At 28.6% G+C, this 27,107-nt stretch overlaps 1 protein-coding gene across 1 annotated transcript; it reads right to left on the bottom strand.

Moving 5' to 3' along the window:
• Positions 1–605: 605 nt before the first annotated feature.
• On the bottom strand, positions 606–25,448 carry LOC123302305 (IDLSRF-like peptide; the record flags this gene model as incomplete). The annotated part of the gene is made up of 3 exons (XM_044885175.1): positions 606–2,105; positions 3,111–3,263; positions 25,307–25,448. Coding segments are annotated over 3 exons (489 nt in total), but the record flags the coding sequence as incomplete, so codon positions are not given.
• Positions 25,449–27,107: the final 1,659 nt, after the last annotated feature.

Genomic DNA, 27,107 nt, shown 5'->3' with positions numbered 1-27,107 from the left:
TTTGGAGAACAAGTGAATATTTAAAACGGTGTAACTTAGGAATTTTAAATAGAAATATGGCATAAATAGCCTCATTCTTTGCATTTTTTAAATTCTAACTAATTGTAACTTGGTACTATGACATCATATTTTTACATAAAAGTCGATAAAAGATATTTTTCAACGAAAATCGCAATACTACATAAGTAATAAATTCTTGTGAAAAATTCAGCAGTCTAAGATGCAATTTTGAAATTACAAAAAAGTATATACAAGCAAAAGCTTTCAAACATTGAAATAGTTTGGAAAATCAAATTTAACAATATGTGTTTCTTTAAATTTTTACGTTAGCAACCGTTTTGATAGCGCTATAGACCTTAAATTTACAAAAGCACAACTTGACAATCAACTTGAAAATAGTCCTTATGGTAGGTACCTACGTTTTAGACATCTTTGAAGAATAAATCTCGACACGTAAAATATCCACAGAACCATAGCTAGATTCTAGATTATAAATATTATATTATGTTTCATAACAGATATAAAAATATTTAAGTTACTCTTTTGAACTAAAATATTTGTTATATTATACATTAGTTTTATTATTTGTAATATAAGTGTACACTTTTTTGTTTGAAATGTTCCCCTCTTTTTCTAACCGAGTATAGTAAATGAAAAATATTTAAATTTTATATTAACCAAAATCATTATTTACTGTTTTTATTTTATAAATAGAAAAATATATTAAATAGGTATATCAAATTTGTAAATTCTATTTCGCCAAATGATTTAGATATAAATCGAGCTAATCCAAACTATGGTTTTTTTTTTAAATTGCTCTAAGTTTGGCTTGTTTCTACAAGTCATATATTTTGAAGATAATTTTTGCATTTCTTAAATAAAAAGGATCAAAGTTCGAAATCAAATATTTAGATTATTAAGGAACTCTGTTGCAAATACATGTATAATTGATTTAAATAATCTTTCACTTCCTGATTGATGGTTGACAAATGATTACGTGCGGAGGAATCTTTAGCACTCTAGTCTTATTAATGTTCGTTGCACTACTCTCGAAATATTTATTATAAAATTTTATTAGCTGCGAACAAAATAGAACTTCCTAACGTATTGACTAGTCAATCACTATTCAGTAATAAAAAAAACTAACTTCAATTTATTGTTTGTATCATATAAACAATTTTTTAACGATAATTACCACATATTTGCTATAAAAACGATTAACTTGCAATTGAAATTTCGTTAAAAGTGCACATTCTTTTAATGAAAGGTATCCATTTACATGTGGATATTATTTTGTTTGGCTACCATATGCGGCATGAATAATTGTTTCTTTATGAATAATTGTTTCTTTGTTTAGACATACAATAAGAAATATGCATATTATAAGCTTATGATGGCATAACTGATTCATACCGATTCTTATTTCTCCTTCTTTTTCAAATATTTAAACTTTAGATATCAACAATATATTTATTATTAACAGTTTCAAAAAGTTAGAAAATTTTCTTTTTGCTAGTTTTTTCAAATCTGATTAAAAATTTTGCTTAACAACTTCTTCTTCTCTTTTGTTTAACTAGTCAATTAATGTTTTTACAAGGAACTTGTTTTCATAGGAAATTTGGAAAATCAAGACTAAAATAAATTCAATTTATATTTAAACCATGTTTTAAGTGAATTCATTACCTACTCATCGGATCCTTGTCTTGGTAAAAACTTTTGTTTTTATGAAAATAATATTTTGTTTAATTAGCGTGCGACATTTTTTTTTTTTTTTTTGCCTTTTATCTTTTCATTTGAAATAAGTTACTCTATATAATTAGCAGGTAAATATAAGTAATATGTTGGTATTGTTTGGACATGAGAATTTTTTTTTGGATGAGCAAAATAAATAAGTACCCTTTGCAAAATAGTTCAATCTAGAAATCCCGTGTTTACTAGTTTTTCTAAAAAGAATTTTACATCACCAAGTTCCGAATCTTTGATACCCAATGATTTTAACATTCCTAAATCACCATTCTCAACAGCCATAAAAACAGACCGTAAATGTTCCAAGTCAGATCGCATTAAATGTAACGCAGCTCCAAAATCTTCAATAGTTTGTGATTCTAAAAAAATAAATAAAAAAATTTATTTGCATATAATTAAATTAACAAAATATATAGAGTATGTTAGGTTAAAGAGAACGATTAAAAATCAGTTGTCGTAACAGTTGCTACTCTAGGAAATGTATAAGATTGTTTATAGGTTGATCTAAGGTTTCAAAAAATATGCACCGAGTGTTTCTTTAAATTTTGTCTTAATTTCAGCATGAAACAAAAAGGACTCCCCCAGTATATTCCAAAATTCTCTATTAACAGCTTTTCTAGTCTACTGACCATTTGCAAAACCATCAATCTGATCCCTCCACCTTGATGGTGGTCGGCCCCTTTCGCGTTTGAAATTTAATGGTACCCATGAAGTTCATCTGTTCGTCCATCTATCATCTTTTAGTCTGTTAACATGTCCGGACACCATTTCCATTTCAATTTTTTAATACTGACAGTTAAATCTTTGATCTTTGTTATTGATCAAATAGTGTTAGATGTAATCATGTCAGTAAGTTTGTGGCTAGGTATAGACCTTTCCATACTTCTCTGCCAAGTTCTTAATTTTTTGTAATTTTCAATGGTCAGAGCAGATGTTTGAATGCCATAAGTTAAGATCGGAAGGATGCACGCATCCCAAGCTTTTCTTTTTTAAGCGATATTTAATTAACTTTAGCAAATTTCTTTTAGGGACCAAAATCTGATCCTGGAACGAGACTATCTTTCCGCCGTATTTAAAACTGTTTACTCGCTTATTGTCTTCATGCTCATTTGATATCAATTTGGTTTTCTGAACATTATTTTTAGTTCTACGAGCTTACTGCGATATGAAAATTGGTTCACGATCTACAAGCATTGTTTGTAGATCGTGCATATTATCAGAAAAAAGTACAATATCGTATTAAAGAATTCAACAATAGTTTTATTAAAAACTGAAATTTTGGAAAATAACTCGCTATTTTCATAAAATGTAACAAAACATACTTTATTGTGCGTTTATTCAAATAAAATGTTTCTAATATTTACCTGAAAGCGCAATAGCTACTTTTTCCGAACCTCCTAAGGGTGCTAATGCATCTCTTGCCTTACTACCGAACAATTTTTCTAAATAATTGGGACCATGACTTGCAAGTAATGACTGCAAAAAGCTTGCTGTTTCTTCTACAGGCGGTCGTTTAGCTACAAAAAATAAGGAGCACATATTATATTTGATTGTTGATTCCATTTCTAAAATTTGCAAACTATTTTTAAATTTTGTAATTTTTTTTTAAGCAATGTTGACTAATAATATTATTTGGGTGCCATTCTTTTGAATCTTTTAGACTACGATTTCTTTGAAAGTAAGATCATGCTTATTTTGCAAAATCTTAATAATCATTATAAATGCATAAGATCTTAATTGACAAGTTAAGGTACCATTTGTATACATCATTTATACTGCCATCATTCGCAAACATCACAATCGCAAATTCATATTAATGAAAGGCACTGTAGCTCAATTACTGATTTTAAATAACATATAGGCTAAATTCTAGTATTATTTTTAATGTTTTAAAAGAAAATAAATGAAATATTGTTTTCTTCTAAATTTTGCTGATAAATTAAATAAAAAATATCATTGGTAGCAAATTTCTGTCTGACTAGAAACTAACAAATGACTACTTGTTGTGTATTAAACCAAGTAGCTTGTCCCATCAAACACTGATATATTAAACCAAGTAACTAGTCGCGTCATTTTAGCGTTTGAAAGCTAATTTTTTTATACCGCGGCCTGTCGGATCAATTTCTTTTAATGTAAAGGAAGGGGCATATATCCAAATTTACATCTAACTTAGTGACGTTAAAAAGTTTGGCCATTCCTATAGGCCAAATAGACCAGTTTCTAAAATTCATTTCTGAGCTGATTTTTTAAAATTTTAAAACTTAAAATTTTCAACAATATGGGCCAAAGACGTATACTCTGTAGTTTTCGAGGTCGCTTATCACTATTCAGAAATCAGAATTTCGATTTACTCCACCCACCTGGGGTAATTCGCTCCGCTGGTCCAAAATAGCAATATTCTGAGAAAATGTACCAAAATAGACCAGAAAAGTACACTCGGGGCTTTTTGGGGTCGCTGATCACGATTTGTTAGGATGTGGATATACTGCCCCCTTCTGAGGCAATTCAGAAGGGGGCAGCCCCCACCGCTGGCCCAACGCAACAATATTCTGTAAATATTCAAAGAAGTTGCTGATCACGGTGCTGAAGAACTCTGATTCAGAATTTCGATTTACTAACCCCATGTAGAGAGTAATACTGGTCCAAAACAGCAATATTCCGTAGATTTTCAACAAAAGGGGCCAAAAAGTTTCCTAGAAGTTTTTGAGGTCGAAAATCGTAGTTCCGAAGTCAGAACTGTCGTGCACACCCCCTCTACTGCGGCAATTTGCCTCTCTAGTTCAAAACAGCAACTGTAAATATTCGAAAATTATGAATTATGCCAGAGAGAGGTTAATTTTATTGAATATTTTCAGAACCAAATTTATTGTATTTTATTTTGGAAAATTTTATTTAATATTTGCAGAATATTTCTGTTTTGGACCAGCAGAGAAATTCTGACTCCCTACTGGTTTGGATCAGTAGGGGGTGAATTGCCTCATGAGGCGTTAGTATATTAGAATTCTGGAATCGTGATCAAAGACCCTTAAAACTTCTGGGTGTACTTTTCCTACTTATTTTGTTGAATATTTACATAATCTTGCTGTTTTGTACCTACGGGGGTGAATTACCCCAGGAAGGGGGAGTCTGTCGGAATTCTGGCTTCAAAATCTTGATCAGCGACCCCAAAAGCTTCCGAGTATACTTTTTTGGCTTATTTTGTTGAATATTTTTTAAGTTTTAAAATTTTCAAAAATCATCCCAGATAGGGATTCCAATAGTTGGTTTATTTGGCCCATAGCAATGGCCAAAACTTTTAGCCGCATCAAATTAGATGTAATTTTTAATCTATGCATCTTCCAGAACATTAAAAAAAAAAAAACTGATCCAATTGGTTGAAATACAAAAAACATTCCTCATTTTACACTTTGTTCGTCTAAAATAATTCATAATAATAATAACAAGATCATATTATTCAAATTTAGATGAGCATTTCTGTGGGCTGTATTATGCACTTTGTTAAAATATACCCCCTTCAGGACCCACAATAAAAATATTTAGCTGGATTATAAAATTATTCAAACAGAATAACAATAAAATAAATAATAAAATTAAATGGAAGTAAGCAAAATTATAAAGCCAAAAAACTTGAAAAATATAAAGAAAATAAATAATAAAATTAAAATTAATTTTCATTTTATGATTTAATTTATTTTTATTCTGTTTTAGGTACACTAATTAAAAATTTCTTCTGTTTCAGATCTCCATTTGGTAATAATTATTCAATTTTCTTTTATTAATTCTCTTTTCTATTTTTTATTTTATTTTTCGAATTTTTCTTATTTTTATTTTATTTGATTTTTGTTTGTTGCAGGATTTTTTAATTATAATTATTTATTCTGTTTCAGGTACACTAATTAAATTTTTCTTCTTTTCCAGATCTTCATTTGGTAAAGTCTATTTTTATTTTATCGTATGTTAGATATTTTCCTATTTTTTGCTTCTTTCCATTGCATATAATTTATTTTGTCTGTTACAGTATTTTGTTATTTTTTAAATTATTTATTCTGTTTTAGGTACACTGAGGATAAATTTTTTAAGTTTTTGGTAATCAATTTTTTCTTTAATTTTTCGATTTCTGGTTGTTATTTAATATTTAAAATTTGGCTTATTATTTTAAATTAATCATTTATTTTCAGGCTTAATCCCTTAATTTGTTTTTCTATATATTCACAACGATAATCCTGTCTTAGGATTTAAACTTAATATTTTATTGTGTTTCAGGTGAAGGCAGGCAGTTTTATTGCTTTAGAGAGTGTAACATAAATATTTATTTTATTCGTATCATATTCTGGTAAATAATTTTATTTTAATTTAAAGGGTAATATTCTACTATTTGTTTTAGGGCGTTGCGGTTTTTTCGTACCTTGGTAATATATTTTTAATTTTAATTTTTATAGTTTTAAGTAATGCTACTGAAGAGGATTGCCAAAGCAATCGAAACCGGTCTAACTAATAAATAATAATTTTATAATCTAGCTAAATATTTTTATTAAAGGTCCTGAAGGGGATATATTTTAACAAAATGACCACGATCATAGTTTACTCTACGAGTATAGTTTATTGGATTGAGTTCTGTAATACTGTACATATAACTGTATGAAGGCAGTTAACTTGGCAGAGTTCACTCTTATACAGTGACGGGTTCAATTTTAATGATGTATGAGCACGGTAATAGGGCCACAAATTTAAAAAATATATATTTTCTATTTTGATGCTAATTAAATTATAACTTGACGATATAAGACGAAATGTAAGAATACAATTTTTCGACATCTTGCATAATTTTCAAAATATCGATTTTTTTTTTTAATTATTCAGCTTTCGATAATAATAAAACCAAGGCACATATCGAAAAATTTTATTATTATTTTTCGTCTACATCGTCATGAAGTTATAACAAAATTCGTCATCCAAGTTGAAAAAAAGATAAATATAATTTCAACCCTAAATCTGCCCTGCTCTTAAATCCCTTATATGGACGGAGACACTTGGATTTTTTCTTCTACATCCTTAAACAATGTGAAATTAATGCAATATATTAAGAACACATTTAATTCACAATTTACTCAGTGTAAACAGGGTAAATCAACATAGCCAGTCCAAGGCGTTTCTTAAGGAGGAGTCAGTTTAAAAAGCAATTTTTATTTAGTATTTTCATTGGATTGAGTTGTACACAATATTTTTAATAACAATAATAATAAGAAAACATAAAACTATATTTTTAATACTATGGAATGTGTAAAAAACAAATTTCATGTTCATACAAGCTCAATATTTTGTTGTCAATAGAAACATTGTATAAATTTACTATTGAAAAAACAAAATAAGAGAGAGGATTGATAATATTTTTTTGTGGGTATAAAAAACAATTATAAGCGATCCTAATATCAATTTAATAACATACACTCACAAAAAAATAAATATTATCTATCCCCTCTGTAATGTTTTTTTTTTTTCTTTTTTCAATTGTAAATGTACACAATTATTTTATTGACAACAAAATATTGCGCTTGTATGAACATGAAATTTGTTTTTTACACATTCCAATATAAATATAGTAAATATTAAAAATATAGTTTTATGTGATCTTATTACTTATTATTATTATTATTATTAAAAATATTGTGTATAACTCGATCCAATGAAAATACTAAATGAAAATTGTTATTATTTTTTCATGAACATACTAAAGTGTCAAAAAGTATGAAGGAACAAAATTTTTGCGCGAAAATTTTATCTTAATTTCAAACAGCTATAAATAGCTCAATAGCTCATTTAAAAACTTGAACTGCCTTGTTTTGGAATCTATTGCTAAAAAATCACCCTTTGCCGCTTTGCACGGATGGTTGAAAGGGTGAGAAATATTATCCCTCAACTTTATATGAAGTTTAGATGCGTACTAAAATTTGAAAAGTTATTTTACAACAAATTTATTAAGACCATTCGAAGCTTGTTTATTTTCTTGAAAATGAACTAAAACAATTCATTTACGAGCTTTTTGGACCAATATATTCTTCTAAACAAAATTGGCACTTCTGGATTTAAAGTCCTGTATAATTTGAAATATTCACCTCACATAAATTTTCCAAACCCTTCCAAAACCTAAACTGTCATCTTTGAAGATCTTGCAAATTGTTAGTTAAAAATTTTGTTCACTCTTCCACTTTCCGTTTTTAAAACATGTCAAAAACTAGAATTTTTCCATACTTAAGGCGTTTTTTCACCTGACTGCCATTTAATAAAAAAAAAACGTTCTCTTAAATTGTATCATGCTAATTAGAAAATTTGCACTTTCTGGTTTCGAATATATTGCTCAAAAATTTTTACTATCCCCCGTCGCTTTGTATTGGCAGTTGAAATGGTATTATAATAGCCTACAAAATGATTTGAATTTAAAATGAGGTATAAAAATTACCGTACGATCTTTTTTAACCAAGATATTCGCATTTCAAGCAAATTTGAACTTTTTATTAAAGTTTTTAGAATAGTGTGTATTGTGTTTGTGTTTAATGTTTGTGCTAAAAATATGGAAAAATTCTATTTTTTGACATGTTTTAAAAACGAAAAGTAGTAAAAATTTAAAAAAACCAATATGCAAGGGCTTAAAAAAGACATTTTAAGTTATCGAATAGAATTAAAAATTTCAATGCGATGATGATTATTTCATTGAATCAGATGATGCAGGATTTCAAATCAATTTTGCTTAGAAAACTTGGTCCAAAAACCTCGTACGGGAATTTTGTATAGTTCATTTTCAAGAAAAATAAAAAGGTTTCGAGAGGGTTGTAAAATAATTTGTTATAACAGAATTTTTTTTAAATTTGGTGCGTTTCTACTATTCTAAAAACTAAACTTCAACTCTCCGTGCAAAGCAGCAAATAAAAAAAGCGATGATTAAACTGTTTGAACAATAGATTTCAAAACAAGAAAGTACAATTTTTCAAATGAGCAATTGAAGTTCCAAATTCGATGATTTTTCGCATAGATATAGCTGTTCGAAATATATATAAAATTTTGTGCCTTTAACATTTTGAAGTTGTGTATTTATATCTAGAATTTTACTTATAGTGTAGGAGGAATCGGCGCCTGAGTACCGGAAACTATTCCACCTCAATTTTTTTATGCGATCCTCTTCAAATTGCCCTCCTAATGATATAAATGCACGTTGCCAGGGCGCAACCCGGTGCCATATTGTTTAAACCGAAATTGTTTAAACAATTGCAAGGAATTGTTATTTTTCAACCGGACAAATTTTTTTTATTTTCTTTATTGAAATACCAATAAAAAAGGTCCTATGACTTTTCACGATAAAGTTAATATTTTTAAAGATATGAATTTTTAAAGGTTCGAAAAATCTCAAATTTGGGTACTTTCGACCCATTAAAAATATATTAAAAAAAAACATAATGTCTAAGTAATATTTTTTTTTATTCTCTATACAATTGTTAATAATATTGTTAAAAGAGATTTTAAAAAATTTCATTGTTTATATCTTTTTTTTAATTGTTAATTCCGCGCGCTCACAAGTATGCGTTGCGTCTGCCTCCCTGTGTCTTGAATCATTATTTATCAATTATCTTAAAAACTATCAACTTTATCAAGATTGTTAAAGAGAGCAATGTTATTAATAATTAAATTGTCTACAATTTGTTTTTAATAAATTTTTTTCTGAAATCAATTTTTCAAAAGTTATTTAAGCATAAATCGAAACATGTAATTAAAATTACTTTTTCATCAGTTTATATTACTTTTTTGTTATTAAAACGGAAAGTAAAGTAAAAGACCCAGTTATTGACACTGGCTTAGTTGTTTGACACTTGCAATTTTATTCTTATTTAAACGAATGAAATTTTCTCAAAAAACCGATTATCTTAAAATTTATAATTCAAAAATTATATCTATTAATTTATTAGAATTGATTTGTTTTTTTTTTTAACTAAAATAAAATTGTAAGTGTCAATAACTGGGTCTTTTACCTTAATTACATTGAATTACTTCTTCCAACGAAAGTTATAGATAGAGAAATATGAAATAATAAAACAAGATTTAAAAATAAGTATTTATTCATTATCAACATCATTTTTATATATTATATTCTTACAGTCTTCTGAATCACAACCACATAGAAGTATGCAACTAATATTATTTTTTTTACAATAACAAGCTTTGGTTTTACAGGCTTTCTTACAATTACACGGTTTTTTAAGATTAGTTGGGAATGGGCTTTTCTTCATAAATAAAGGTAACAAAGTACCTCTAATTTATAACCGAAATTCGTAAAATCTAATATTTCATATTGGGGATTCAAAGCATTTTTCCAAATGTATGTCTGGGCAGAAGCTTTAAGTGCATGCAATTGCAAGGCATCTGATGTGCACGGGATTTTAGATAAATTAATATTAGTGCCAAAGCAACGAGAAAAAATTATTTGTCCAGCGTCATCCGCAGTGCTACCTCTTTTACCCAAAATATTTAAATACAAGGTTTCTAAACCTTTTAACTCCTTACTACTTAATTCTAAGCCATTGCCAAGAGGGCCTAAAGCATCACGATTTTCTTTAATTTTTATTATTTCTAAAGCTTTTTTTTTTGTGTGCCAATTTTACTAGTCGTATCACAACCCGTAAATGCGTGTAAAGCAGGTAAAACTTCACAAACCGGGTATGTTAGAGAATCAGCTGCTGTGTGACACGAAAGGAAGCGTGATTTTTTATTATTAATTTCCATCCATAGTCCGGAACAACCACTTTTTTTCAACCGGGACCAATAATAAATACATAGTAGTATTTTTATTTTAAATGTTATATATAATCAATAATTTTGTCACATATTTATAAATAATTGTGATTTCAAAAAATAGTCAAATACCATTATATCTTATTATTGTTGATATAAATGCAAAAATTACTATGATAATAACAAAAAAGTAATATAAACTGATGAAAAAGTAATTTTAATTACATGTTTCGATTTATGCTTAAATAACTTTTGAAAAATTGATTTCAGAAAAAAATTTATTAAAAACAAATTGTAGACAATTTAATTATTAATAACATTGCTCTCTTTAACAATCTTGATAAAGTTGATAGTTTTTAAGATAATTGATAAATAATGATTCAAGACACAGGGAGGCAGACGCAACGCATACTTGTGAGCGCGCGGAATTAACAATTAAAAAAAAGATATAAACAATGAAATTTTTTAAAATCTCTTTTAACAATATTATTAACAATTGTATAGAGAATAAAAAAAAATATTACTTAGACATTATGTTTTTTTTTAATATATTTTTAATGGGTCGAAAGTACCCAAATTTGAGATTTTTCGAACCTTTAAAAATTCATATCTTTAAAAATATTAACTTTATCGTGAAAAGTCATAGGACCTTTTTTATTGGTATTTCAATAAAGAAAATAAAAAAAATTTGTCCGGTTGAAAAATAACAATTCCTTGCAATTGTTTAAACAATTTCGGTTTAAACAATATGGCACCGGGTTGCGCCCTGGCAACATGCATTTATATCATTAGGAGGGCAATTTGAAGAGGATCGCATAAAAAAATTGAGGTGGAATAGTTTCCGGTACTCATGCGCCGATTCCTCCTACACTATTACAAAAAGATGTATTAGTTGTTGAAATTTATTCACCAAATATTTGAGCTTTCTTATTTGACAATTTGCAGTATTTTTACTACATACAAAAGAATGTTTTGATTTTAGCATCGCATGTATTAAAGTATGTGTGTGGATGCGCAATGAAGTCCCTAACATACGAAAAATCCTTAGCTTTTATCAGTTTGTTCTTATAATTATGACATCAGATGGTTTAAAAAAATGGCGATAGAGATATATACGGAAGCCTGAATGGCACACAATCAATTTATGAGAAAGTGGCGTTACACTAGCTTATTTTTAAATATGTACTACTCACAAGTATAAAACCAACTTTTAAAAAGCCACTAGTTCACTTTCAACAAGTGCACTTGTGACTTGTGGTATTATGGAAACTAACCTTTTTGAAAATGACGGTATTTAGTCATGTGCAGATTTCTAATAACTTCATCATAAACATTTAATAATACTTTTAAAAATTAGAAATTAGAAATGTGCAGATGCAAAAGAAAAACATTAACAATTAAAGCATTGTATTTTTAAAATAATACTAAAGAAAATTTTGAACTAACTAAATAAGACAAATTATAAACATTATCATCATTCAGGCTTCCGTAGATATCCGATAAACCACGAAAATAAATTATTTTAACTAAATGCGTGGTTAACTACTTGCATGGTTTTGAAGATAATATTGAACAAGTATACAGTTTTTTTGGTTTCAAGTCCATAATACCCTATGAGCTCAGAGGCTTTTTTGAGTACATATTTGAGTCACATTGAAACATTAAAGTTGATAACTTGCGAATGTGTGGATGGTGAAATCTACAACTTGGCTGGAAGATTGGGGGCGTTAGTGAGCTATGTATTGATTAATTTTTTTATGCCAATTTTTTTATGCAAAAAATGTTGTTAAAGCACTTTGAAACATACAACATTTTATAGTCAATTATTCAAATATACGAATTATAAAAGCCTGGAATGATTTGGTGGGGGCTTAAATAGCCTGGCAGGTGATTTAAAGGTATTTTTTGTTGAGCGAATAACGTACTTGAGGCACTTTGAAACTTACAATATTTTAAAGTCTAATATTCAATTATACGAATTATCATCGCCTGGCATGATTTGTTGGGGACTTAAATAGCCTGGCAGGTGATTTAAAGGTATATTTTTTTGCACGAGTAAGGTATTTGAGGCACTTTGAAACTTACAACATTTTAAGGTCTAATATTCAAATATTCGAATTATCATCGCGTGGCATGATTTGGTGGGGGCTTAAATAGTCTGGCAGGTGATTTAAAGGTTTTTTTTTTGCGCGCGAGAAACGTACTTGAGGCACTTTGAAACTTACAACATTTTAAAATCTAATATTCAGTCATTCGAATTATCATCGCCTGGCATGATTTGGCGGGGGCTTAAATAGCCTGGCAGGTAATTTAAAGATATTTTTTTCGCGAGGAATGTTTTTGAGGCATATTGAAAATAGTTAAGTTGATAGCTTACGAATAATAATAATAATAATAATAATTTATTTGTAAAAGACCAATATCGATATATAAAGAGTCAGTCATATATAAATTAGATTTCAAGTATTTCTTTGATATTATAAACAGCTAATAGAATATTATCGTTAGTCAAAAATAAATTATGAAATTTAAAAAAAGTTAAAATTTATGTAAAAATATACTTAAATATTCTGATTTCGAGTCATAAAAGCACATTTTTCTTTTGAAATATTAAAATTAAAAATTGTAATTTTTAAACTGTATATCACGTGATCTTAAACGCGGGCAAACCTTGCTGTGATGTCATATCGGTATGAGCCATAGACCATCAGTTAGCTCAGTGTAGACAGCTGGGTATAATATATATAATAAGTATTTATATTTATTACAATCAGATATCTATAAATATATCTGTCAAACTTTTCTGTGTTATTTCGTATAATGATACCGATATTACGTCAACAAATTGGATACCCGCGTTTTTGACAGTTTGTAAAAGGTTCAAAATTTAATTTCAGTTTTTGGCAAGAAAGCGTGTGTGTTTTTCCGAAATAAATTTTTTGTGGTTTTTTATTAGCAAAGTCAACATTTTGAAGTACTTTTTTTAATATGGTAAAATACCCTATTGTACTAAATACTTTTTTAATTTTAGATTAAATTGAGCAAATTTCTGCTCCATCCGAATGTCTCTGGGTAACTGTTAAAGTACTTCTTAAAGTTCTTGACTGGAGTGTACTCTAGCCAATGACATATAGATTAGACAAGGACACATAGGACCTAACGGGCAGTCTTCTCTCTTATTCATTCTGTTATTAACTGCAGAAAACTTTCCAAAATAAGCTCATCAAGAGCATCAAAAAAACTCTTTTCCAAATTTGGATCTGAGCCCTAATTTGGGAGCTACAAGTATGAGAAAAATTAATAAATTTATTTATTCACTGACTATCATTCCATAACCAGTAGCCAATGATAATCAGAAGATATTAGTAAATTTCATTTAATAATATTCAACTGCAGAAGGGATTTTTTTAAATTATAACATGATTTAATTGGATTGTATTATTTTGAAAAAACATTAAATTATTGTACGTAAACAAACAAACTATGTGGCAATGGGTGTGGTTTGTCTGTTTACGTCCAATGATAAATTGTTTACTGATAAGTATTATTATTTTCTCAGAATAATAGAATAAAAAATGTATAAAATTATTAAACTGTCCCACTTTAAATATTTTTATTCTATTATTCTGAGAAAATAATAATACTTATAAGTAAACAATTTATCATTGGACGTAAACAAACAAACTATGTGACAATGAGTGTGGTTTGTTTGTTTACGTCCAATGATAAATTGTTTACTTATAAGTATTATTATTTTATCAGAATAATAGAATAAAAATATTAAAAGTGGGACAGTTTAATAATTTTATACATTTTTTATTCTATTATTCTGAGAAAATAATTGAAACCACAATCATTGTCACATAGTTTGTTTGTTTACGTACAATAATTAAATGTTTTTGCAAAATAATTAATAAATTATAATTTTTATAAATCCCTACCTCAATTGAATATTATTAAATAAAATATACTGATATCTTCTGAATATCATTGGCTACTGGTTATCGAATGATAGTCAGTGAATAAACAAATTTATCAATTTTTCTCATACCTGTAGCTCCCAAATTAGAGCTCAAATTTGGAAAAGAGTTTTTTTGTTGCTCTTGATGAGCTTATTTTGGAAAGTTTTCTGCAATTAATTACAGAACACGTTGTATAATATTCCATGCCCCCCCCCCAACCTCCCAGCCGTTAGGCCCCCACTAAAGCATGTCAAGCGATGATAATTCGAATAATTGAATATAAGACTTTAAAATGTTGTGAGTTTGAAAGTGCCTCAAGTACGTTTCTCGCGCAAAAAAAATATACCTTTGAATCAACGGCCAGGCTATTTAAGCCCCTACCAAAACATGCCAGGCGATGATAATTCGAATAATTGAATATTAGACTTTAAAATGTTGTAAGTTTCAAAGTGCCTCAAGTACGTTTCTCGCGCAAAAAAAATATAGCTTTAAATTATCTGCCAGGCTAATTAAGCCCCCACCAAATCATGCCAGGCGATGCTAATTTTCTAAAAATACGTCCGAACTCGCGGAATTGTTGGACCAATATTTATAATTTTCCCAGAGCCTGAAAATACGGCCAAAAACAGATAATTTGGCTTGCACATGTCACGCCCTCATCAGACACTCCAAATAAAAAAATTCATTCTAACTTACTGGATAAATGAAAGAACAATGATCCGCCAGTAAAAACATTTTATCACAATTTTTTATGACTTATACATTAGCTAGTTCACAGTTTTTTCATACTTATGCATGAAAATTGCAATAGAATAGAATAGAATTGGACTTATTCTTAAAATTAATTAATAGATTCCCGTAGGAAAATTTTCATTTTTCAATTTTTCTCAACAGCTTACGTAATAAAAAAATTGAAAAATTTAATTAATCATTGAGAAATAAGTTTTTTTAAATAATAATTTTGATAATCAATTTTTCTACTATCGTAAGATTTATAATTATCACTAATATTGTCCGTTCATTTATTCAGTAAACGTCCGAATTCTTTAAGTAACAACTCCTATATGCGATGGACGATTTTTGGTTGGGTAAAATCTTATGAGCTCGTGTCGTCGATTATGAGGATTAGGACGCGTCATCAATTATGACACGAATTAACGCGTCATCGTCATCAAAACGCCACAATAAAAACAACGGTTGTCGCCCGATCACAGAATTTAAGGGAACAATTAGATCTAGGATAGGTTACAACATGAAAACTCTGTATGTTGTTGCTTTTTTACTATTTATAATAGTTTTTTATACACAAGTTTATAATTTCAATATACAAATTATAAAACTTTAATTATTCATACTATAATAAATAAAAATTTTTTTAGAAACACATTTATTCTAAAGTTTTAAACCTTTATTCCCTCGAAAGTTCCCGTAACTAGCTATCTTTTTTTTATTTCTTAATTTTCACATTTAATATGCTTAAATATGTTTTAATGATTAAATGTCTGACATAGGAGTGAAATTTACTCTTCTGGGAAAATTATAAATATTGGTCCAACAATTCCGGGAGTCAGGATTTTTTTAGGAAATTGAAATTTTCTCCTCTCTTTTAATCTTTTTTAAATTTCGAAAACCATAATTACTTTTTGCAATTTTTGATCAAAATAAGCACCTACTTTTTTCACAAAATTGTTTATAACTTTTGCAGGCGGTACTTTTTTGCAAAACTCATCTACATCTAGTTTCGAATCCAATGTTAATATTGATTTCATAATTTTACGAGAATACAGAAAAAACTTGAACAAAAAGGCACTTGTTGACTAGACTATAAATAACAAAGTGGTATCCACAACGGTTCCCACTCACTTACTATGTGTCAGTTCAATTAATATAGTGACTGAAGTAGTTGAAGAAATCTTTTTAACCTTCGAGTTTCTTCACTATTGTCAAAAAGATTACTGTTATTGTGTTTGTACGTGAAAATTTCTAAAGTTCTACTATTGCGATTAAAGTAGAGAGTACCTAAATAAATTTCGATTTTTGCCCCAATTTCCTAGATCAGTTTTTTGTATTTTTAAAATCCGTATTTTCGACTACCAAGTAGTCATCATCAGTAAGAATTAGCTAGTGATTACTCTTATTATAAATGTTACTCTTTGCTAATTTGGTGGCGGACTGCACAATGTTACTTTCGTGTATTTACAATTTATACTGTTCACAGTATCTGTCAAATTGTCAGTTGGATCCATGCGACCCATAGTTTCAGGTATAAATTCTCCAACATACAAAATTGCAAAATGGCTAGTAAACAAATTTCAAACATTAAATAACGCATCAGATTCGTCTTCCGTCAAAAATAGTATTGATTTAATTAACAAAATAAAGGATACGGAATTGGCACCAAGTGCAGTTCTAGTGTCATTTGATGTCAAAGCTTTGTATAGCAGTGTTCCAATACCAGAAGCAATAAAGGCGTTGGAAAAATCGCTAAAAAATAAAGGTTTACATATGGATGAAGTAACAGAATTGGTAAAATTAACACGCCTATGCATGAGACAAAATGTGTTTACCTTCGAAGGTAAATACTATAAACAAACATTTGGGACCTCTCTGGGTAATCCGTTATCTCCGTTCTTGAGCAACATCTTCATGTCAGACCTCGAAGAACAAGCCAAACAAACATTCATTTATTTTCCCGCTGTCTGGTACAGGTATGTTGATGACATCTTCACAATTTTTGACACAGAAAAAGAAAATCCACAAGATTTTCTTAATAAGCTGAACAACATGTACCCTTCAATTGATTTCACAACCGAAATCGAAAAGGACGGTTCGATTCCGTTCCTGGACATAAGAATTTCCAAAAACACAAATTCTAGGAAACTAGATTTTGACATACACAGGAAACCAACACACACTGAAAGGTACATCACAGCAGATACAAACAGCAAATTATCACAAGATAGAAGACAAATTATCACAAGATTCAAAGAACATATGGGCCATTTAAAATATGGAATATTTGAAAAATCATGTGTAGCCGCTCACGTTATCGAAAACGACCACAAAATTGACAAATCAAACCTTAAGCTCCTGAAATCAGTACCCAATCCTTGCGAATTAGACGCTTATGAAAGCATCTTCATTCAAAAGCTGGGTAATGAAGCAATGAACTTGGACAAAGGACCCATTCCAAATTCGGATCTAATAAAAATTCCAAAATCAAGGTTGAATTTCTAAAAATTGTTAATACGTTGTAAAAATAAAAGATTATTTATTTTTGTGATTTATTTATAGTTTTTCATTTAGGTTGGATTTGTAATTTATTATTTTAAACGTCAAAAAATACTCCAATAGGCTTGCGCACAAGTGTCACGCTCATTGGCCAAGCACTAGTCAACTGATGGAAGTTGATTGGCTAGCGCCACTGATACTATGACAGATACTGTGAACAGTATAAATTGTAAATACACGAAAGTAACATTGTGCAGTCCGCCACCAAATTAGCAAAGAGTAACATTTATAATAAGAGTAATCACTAGCTAATTCTTACTGATGATGACTACTTGGTAGTCGAAAATACGTATTTTAAAAATACAAAAAACTGATCTAGGAAATTGGGGCAAAAATCGAAATTTATTTTGATATATCCTAGAGTTCTCATTTATTATCTTCGATAATATTTATATTAGAGAGTACCTGTCGAATTATTAACGGGTTTCCAAAGGAAATAGAGCAAAGTACAAACTTTTCAATTTTTTCAAAATAAGAAATACTTTTATATTATCAGTTATAAGCAAGAAAATACTCTACGCTACGAATTTTTTTTTTGGCCGGAATCTTTCTAGAATATCAGTATTTGAATTGGAAGCAGTGCCCCAAAATTGAATCCCATGGAACCAAAATTTTCTTAAACGTTGTTTTGTGTACTCATAACTTATTTCGAAATGAAAATTGTGAATTCTTGCATAAAAGCCAATAATATTTGCAAAGCTTGAGACCTAGGTATTTTTGCTATTTCCAAATGTGACTGCACCAAGTAAATGTTTTATCTGAGGGTAGTCCAAGTTACTTTAAGCAATCAACTCGTGGTATAATTTTTTTATTTATGTTCACTTGAGATGAAACACCCAACATTCTGTAAATACAATATATCAGCGAATTTTGTTTCATTGATAATTACGCGCAATGTTCTTGTCCATTCATTAATTTTGATTATGTGTTGCTGAAGCTGATAGCACTTTACGTTGAATGCAAAAATAATAAAGCTATATCATCTAAAATTGTGGCTTTGAGAACTTGAAGTAGTTCACTTATTGCCTAAAATCGAACTTGATTTGTAAGTAATCAATGTATGTGAAATCAATACAATGAATTCTAAAACCTTTTAGAAGTTTTTTTTTATCACACAAAGACACAAATTTGTTCCTGTATATCGCAAACGAAGCATTAGTTATAATTTTTGGACGTAAAATGTTTGCATTGAAATCCCTTACAATCTTAGAAGTTTGTCAGTATATTTATTAAACAATATACAGAGATTCAGAAATGTACTAATATTAATAATTTTTTATAAGCTATATAAAAATTTAGAATTTTTAACCATTACCTTCAGCACGAATGGTTTTATGAAATACAGGTTTGTCCCAGATCACTGAGAAAATGTTAAGAGGATAAATTAAAAAAATTTTATTGGCTACGAATTAATAAAGATTAATAAGGTTTTATAATAAACCATTTTCTAATTTAGTCCGTGCCTCTACCTCTTATCAATTTTAAGGTCAAATAAAAGCTGCCAAAAATTATCATCTTTGATACTAACAACTATCATGCAGAATATTTTTGAATTAGCGACTTTTCTGGCGAAATTTTCTGACAGATAGATGAAAATGAGACAGCAGGAACTAATGAATTTCTACTAAAAACAATTCTTATTCACGTTTGTTCTTCCGTAACAAAATGCCAGCGATGTTAGATTAAAATGAAACCAAAAAAAATAAATATTTTCTGGATAATCAATTCATTTTTCGGCGAAAAATTGTTGATTTTTTTTATTATCAACAACTCTATAATTTTAAATATACCTCTAACTGTTTTCAGTTGTGAAGTATATCATTTCAATGACCTGAAGAGTGGATGTTAAAAATATAATTAAAAAACGGACTTCATATTTTAGGCATATTTTCACTTGGCCTCCATTTTATTAAAAAAATCGTTATCTAAAATCTTATTAAGCTTTTATTGACTAAATTTTTAATGAACTTTTAGTATGTATTGTTTTCTTACTTATTGTGTATATTGTAATGGTTAATGTTTGTATAAAATATGGAAACTCTTTGTTTCTTTGACTTGTTTTAAAAACGAAAATTGAATATCTTGGCCCAAAAAACTCGTATGGGACTTTTAATAATTGTTTTTTTTTTTTAAAAAAGTACAAGCTTGCAAGTGGTCTCAACAAATTTATTGAACAATAATTTTTAAAATTTTGGTACGCTTTTAAACTTTATATAAAATTATTATAATATTGTAAATGCGAGACGGATCGTTCTCATTCTGCTGTATAACATGTATGCAGAAGTATGTCCAAAAATTTGTTCGATTTTTAATCGAAAATTTCGACTTTATACGAAAAAAAAAGGTATTTTTCGTTTCGATTTCCAAGTTGTCCTCTCTTGTTTTCTTGTTTCTTTTTTTCGTTTTTTGGACTAAGCTTTGCAACGGAATTTTAATTATTATTTGACCCATTTTACCTACTCAATATTATTGTATGGGGTTAGTATGGAATTAGAATCAATAGATCCACTTTTCAAATATTACTTTCTTTTATAGTTTTCTAGATAGTGTCTTGCAACTAAAGTTTCACAAAATATCTAGTCCAGTTATACTCTTGTACATATTCTTGATTTCATTTGCCATTGTAAAAATAATTGTCGGTGGATTTGTGTTCAGAAAAAGATCAAGAATAAAGACTCGCCTAGTCTCTCTTCACATATCAATTGGGATTCAAACAAAGCGGTTAGTTATTGTGAAACCATGATGTTGAGCCCCCGAATTACCACAAACTGGCTATTTCCGATTGCAATAGCGCCTACGAAAATTTGGTAAAATCTATCTGGGAAGTAAGCTATCAATTAACCATTACCAATTACCCAAGAATGCACCTATCATCGCAATCCCTGCTTTGACAAGGAGTGTAAACTGGCTAAATGCGATTAAAAAAAATCACTTAAACAGTGCAAAAAACTTAAATTTGAATCAAATATTACGCTAGAATATGTCACTGTTAAAAAACAGTATAACAAATTCATTAAAAATAAAGGAAAGACCTATCATCAGCAAATTGTAAATATAAGGATAGCAAAACATTCTGGGATACCATTAATTTTTTTCGTCGTCGTCCAAAAAAATGTTATCTTCCAATCGAGTCTTGGGAAGATTTTTTTTCAGACATATATAGTAGAAGTAACGTAATTGCTTCCGACAAATACTCTATTGATGTCACACATCAATACTTCTTGATGTTGATATTCTGTTCGATGAATTGACTTTTATCGCACCTCCACCCCTTGTGCAACCTTCCGGGCCCAATTGTGAATATAAAGCATTAGCGGCCAACTAAATCATTCAAACTAAATTTCATCAATATCTGACCAGTTGTTTAAAAAGAGTTTAGTCACATACCCGCGGACAGGAGAATTATATATAAATATATATATAAAGATACGTTCTGTAAAATTGTTGAAATTCCCTGTACAGACAATGAATGACTATAAGAGCTTGAACTATTTTTAATAAATAGGAAAGCTTCAAAAACAAATACATCCATTTGTTTGGAATTTCGGAAAATAGGATCTAAATTTTTGGAATCTACATGTGATGAAATAAGTATTTAAAAAAAAAACTTCCCTCGAAATTTGTATTATTTTCATTCATTTTTTTTCAAAGTTTTCAGTTTGTTTTTGTTCTGAGAGGTTTTGCAATTTTCATGATAAAAATCTAAGTGCTATTTCCAAGTGACCCGTTTGCGATAATCCTCTTTTATTATTATTATTAAATTTAAATGCATAAGTCACAGGAAATAAATTACTTAAATCAATCTATGATCATTTGTTGGACGTTTCATTCCATTTGTTAAAATTAATAGTTTCTCAAAATATGTAAAAGTTAGTAGTTTGTGATAGTGTGGGTAGTGTTACTAAATAATAATAATAATAACTATAAATGCAATGTAAATTTTGGGTATCGGTTTTTAAAATAATCGTATTATTCTTTTTTATACAGGTTGGCTTTTTTAACTTGGTATATGCGTGAAACTCGAAAAATAAGTTTAATCGAGGAAAATTCAAAGGCACACTTCTCATCCGGAAATTAAATTCAATCTAAGCTATCTCTATTCATAACTGGCAAACATTAGACGAACACTTTCAGTTAGAAAGTTATTATTTATAAAACAACATTTTTTGCTTGAAATATTTATTTGTAAACTGAATAGTTTAGACACTAATTGACAGCAAAAATATCAGACCCTATAAGAAATTGCATATCCTAGCTTCTTGCGCTTTATAGAAAAATAAACCACTTGTCTAGGAAAATTTTTTCCAAGGGCAAATTTTTGCATAGATTCCGCAGAAGATATACTAAAAAAAAAATTTTTATTTTAATTTAAACTTTTCAGTCCGTTTGCGCCTAAACTTTAAGGTTTCCCAAAAAATGTTTCGAACAAAAAATGTTACCTTTTCAATCGATAACAATTTTCTAATTTAAAGTGTTCATCTATCTATTACCACATATGGAATAGAGTCCGCTTTTCATTGAATCTGGGTCAAGTTTAATGTCTGCCTAAGATGTGCGCCTATAAAGCCAACATTTTTTGCTTGAACCATTTTTATCGGTAGAAATACTATTTTAAGTTCCAAGCATATGTCAACTTTAAAAAGCCACCCTGTAAAATACATTTCACTAATTTTCTTTCTACTTAACCAATTTTCTTCTAAATGTAAGATAGTTCACAATAAAATTTAAAATTATCCCCAGCATTAATACGTTGTAGTATTGGTATTGAGTATGCTAATATTTTTGCAGTCATTCTTATGGTGGTCAAGTCTTTTATCAAATTTTTATTAGGCTGGCTTATATAACATTTTTCACACTCATGTGGTATATTTTAAACTGAAGGAGATTGGTTCAACTTTATCCTTTAATTTAGTATGAATAGAATGAACTTTTGGTAAATTATAGAATACTAATTTGATCTTAGTTTTATCAAAACATTTATCTATTCTAAAACGTTTATATTCAAATATACCCAATTAGTTAGGGTATCAAATAAAAGGGTATTTCGTGCATGTTGCTATAAAATATCACAATGTGCCCCAACGAATTGGCAAGGTTGTGCTAGTACCGTATAAAATAAATCAATTTTTAAATAAATATAAAACGGCGGCGAAAATACCTTAATTTCGATAAAGTCGACTCGCAATATTTTTAGATCATCTCATCATAACCATTTTCCATGAAATGAACAATTAGATCATAAAATGGGGCTGCTTTTGATAGAATCGGTATTTTCATCATGTTTACCATCAAAATATATACAATGCTTTGTTACATATAATTTTTTTTATGTTTTAAATTATAAAACATAGCCAGATTTTACTGACAGCAAATATAAGAGTAATACAGAATATAAGTTTTGAATTCAGTTTTTTAGTACAAGGGACTTTTTGCCCACTCTTTATAAATAGTACGCCAGCATATGTATACAGAATAAAGTCTTCTTGGGCTAAGTTTTAAACTTTAAAAAAAATTATTAAAATTTTAATAAGTAAAAAAGAGATTAACGATTTAAATCAGCCGGGAAGACTTTAAAATCCCTACGGTTAAAATAGAGTAAAAAATCATATTTGTACATGATTTTATATAGAATGGTTTTTGGTCGAGCCCAATTAAACTGAGCTCACTATAGAGCAACAAGCCAGGTTCTATTGGTTAAATGGTATTTAGGGTTTATTGTTAAGTTTTTCAATTAAAGAGGGAAGCCAAATTTTTATTAAAAGTATTCAAAAATTCAAGAACAATCAAAGAATGTAAACTTTTTTTTTTTAGATTTCTGCTGAATGTATACATTTTTTAAAAAAATTTTGAAATAGAATATGTTCTTTCTTACATAGAACAACATTGTAAATTAAAGTATGGCTCTATTTCTTATGGCTAATGAACAAGAATTTTAACAGATTTCGTAAGTGTAGCTCAATCTCATAGTGCTGATTCTGTAAAACTTTTCGAGCTCTACCATTCTTATACCAAGATATAGTAAGTTTAGTCCCAAGTTTGTAACGCTTAAAAATATTGGTGCTATGAACCAAATTTTGGTATAGGTGGTCATAAAATCACTTAATTAGCCCATTTCCGGTTGTCTGTCTGTAGTCTGTCCGTCTGTCATCACGATTACTCAAAAACGAAAAGATGTATCAAGCTGAAATTTTATAGCATGCTAAGGACGCAAAAAGTGAGCTTGAGTTCGTAAAGGAGCTACATAGGTCAATTGGGTTTTTGATCCGTGGGACCCATCTTGTAAACCGTAAGAGATATAACAAAAATTCAAATATAAAAAATGTTCCTTATAAAAAAATAAACAACTTTTGTTTGAAAAATTTTTTCGTAAACATCACTGTTTATCCGTGAGAGCGCAAATTATGCGCAAGCCGTATAGTATGTATAAGGTGGGAATATCAGTTATGTATGTGTGACATGTATGTATGCGTAATGTGGCAGAGTAATCAACACATTCTATACATGGAATTCAACAATTACCTCAATCGATTGTTTGTTTTCACTTGTTTTTTATCTTTTTATATTATAAGTCTTTTCGAGTTAGTCTCAAGTTATGGGACACCCAGAATATTTAAAAATATACTTATTCTGCATTAAACAATATTAATTTTCCGGCTTAACAATATCGATTGATATGATTCAGAAATACTTTTACAAATTTCAGTATTGGATTTCTTACACTTAAAAAGAAAAAAAAATTCCCACGAACAAATAATATATGTATTCAAAGACTTAACTAACGATATGCGATCATAAAATTATATATAAAATTGTTTAATTTTCGTGTTAAAGGTTTGAAGTCACGTGGAGGTGGGCTTATGGATTCGATTTTTTGTGAGATTTGTTGAGATGGCTGTTTTGAAACAACGACTGTAATATTAATAAAATAATAAATGTAATAGGTAAATGAAGGAAAATATCGTATATGCACGCTTCTGAAACTACAAAACGTAGCCGTAATTTGGAGCATTTCAACAAAGACCGAAAAATCTGAAAAAACTTCCTGCTTTCATCTTTTTAATGCAAATGGGTATATTTCCCTTGTTCAATATTTACAATGGCCCAGGCGGTAAGGATACGCTTTAAATAAAATGTAATTTTTAGAAAATAATTTTGTAATTCAACTTTATTTTACAAATTTAAAGAAATATTTTTTGAATTCAATTAGGATTAAGTTAATTTTTTTAGCTTAAGATAAAACGTCTATTACAGTCATGTCTAAAAACCATGCTCATAATATGTACGTAGTATTAGTAATGATACTGCACTTCATATTAGGATATTGTGTATATGCATATAAACCACAAACAGTAGTTTAGTATCTTACCCCCTTTCAGTTGTTATATTTGGCAAGGTTCAGAATAATATAATTATTTTTTTGATTAAAATTAAAATTGGCCATTACCTAACAATTAGTTTATAGCTCATATTTTAGATACCTTTTAGAAGGTACATTTTTCACTTCGTATCTATTTAAATTTTTTTCTCACCTGCAGTACACAGTCGGGAATCTTCATCGTACCCATCTGGACAATCTGGTGCTCCATCACATAAATATTGAATTGAAATACATATTCCATCTCCAGGACATTTGAATGGCTCATATGGATGACATGCATTTCCTGCAATTGTTTAGTATCCTCTATTATAAACAAATATTTAAATAAACAATTAATAATATACTATGTTAAAATATCTTCAATTACAGATACATACATATGAACTTTGATATTAATAAAATGAACTTTTATATTAAATATGATCAAATATGTATGTGTACTTGACGATACCTATAAAAAATTATTATTATTAACTATGTTAAAAGGGATTATTGTAACGCTCAAATAAATGCTCTGTAATTATTCCTGAAATTGAATAAATATTAAATTATTTAAAAAAAATTATTATACAATCATTTCACACTTGGCATAAAACACTTTCACCCACAATTGAAATGATACAAGGTATCTAGAATAACCTCAACTAATACTAATTATTATATTGCGTATATCAGTAGTCATGGTTAGCCTACTTACGTCCCTGACGTCTGTAATGCGGAAGCTTTAGACATAGGGTACACGTTTCTATATCATCCTAATACGCGTGCTCCATATGTTTGTGGGCGTTGTTTATACATATTATATAAACTAAGAATGTAAGAGAATACGTACTGTTTTTTTTCATATTCATGCATGAATTTTGGAAATCATTTCAAATTCATAAAATATTATGTTTTAAAGTTTTAATGTTATATTATACAACATAGAAATGAATAATTTATTAGCAGATAGCAACACCTATAAAAAATTGAAAAAAGACCCGATACAAATGTAGTTAAAACAAGGGAATAATATTATAAACGAATTAATTAATATCTTTAGGCATAATATTTACGAAATATGAAGAAAATTCAAAATTAAATATCCTACATCTCCAAGAATCTATGGCGTACGAAAGACATAAAAATAAACTTGTAAATTAGCAGCAGTGAGTTGTTTAAATTCACCCAAGTACAATTTGGCATAACACCTTCATGATATTTTATCACCATTAATAGAAAGATCACAGTTTACTAAAAAGAATTCATTTGAATTTGTGAATTTTAGTAAAACTTCAAAAATTAATGACAACTTTACTTTGGTATCGTTAGACATAGTATCATTATTTACTAATGCCCAAAAGACTTTGTTTTAAAGATTATTGATGAAAAAAAGTTTAAAGTTTAATAAAAATTAGAAAAGAGATTGTAGTTACATTAATATGGCTTTGTTTAGAAACTAATTATTTTTGTATGAGAGCACTCATTACGCTTAAATTTAAATGTGCAGTATGGGAAATCCAGCAAGTACAGCAATTGTAAGTATTGTTATGGAATATGCGATCAGCAAATTTATTAGTATTATTTCTTTCGAAATACCTTTCATTAAATTATATGTAGATAACACTATTTTGGCAGTACCAAATGACAAAATAAATGAAACATTAAATTATTTTAACGCTTTTCATAATGATTTAAAATTAACTATGGAAATTGAAAATGAGGAAGCATTTTTGAATGTAATGGTCAAAATTGTTCGTAATAAAATAATAACAGATTGGTACACAAAACCTATTTATTCCTGAAGATTTCTAAATTTTAATTCAAATCATCCGTTATCACAAAAAGCTGGAATGATAACTAGGCTTCTAACAAGAATGACCCGTTTGAGTAAAAAATGTTTTTATGCAAGGAATTACGCAAAATAAAATCTTTATTAATAGAAAATAATTATTCGAAATCATTTATAGAAG

This window comes from Chrysoperla carnea, chromosome X (assembly GCF_905475395.1).
Source record: "Chrysoperla carnea chromosome X, inChrCarn1.1, whole genome shotgun sequence".
NCBI classification, from domain to species: Eukaryota; Metazoa; Arthropoda; class Insecta; order Neuroptera; family Chrysopidae; genus Chrysoperla; species Chrysoperla carnea.
The sequence above is the reverse complement of the archived record's forward strand: the minus strand, read 5'-3'. Positions and strand labels throughout refer to the sequence as shown.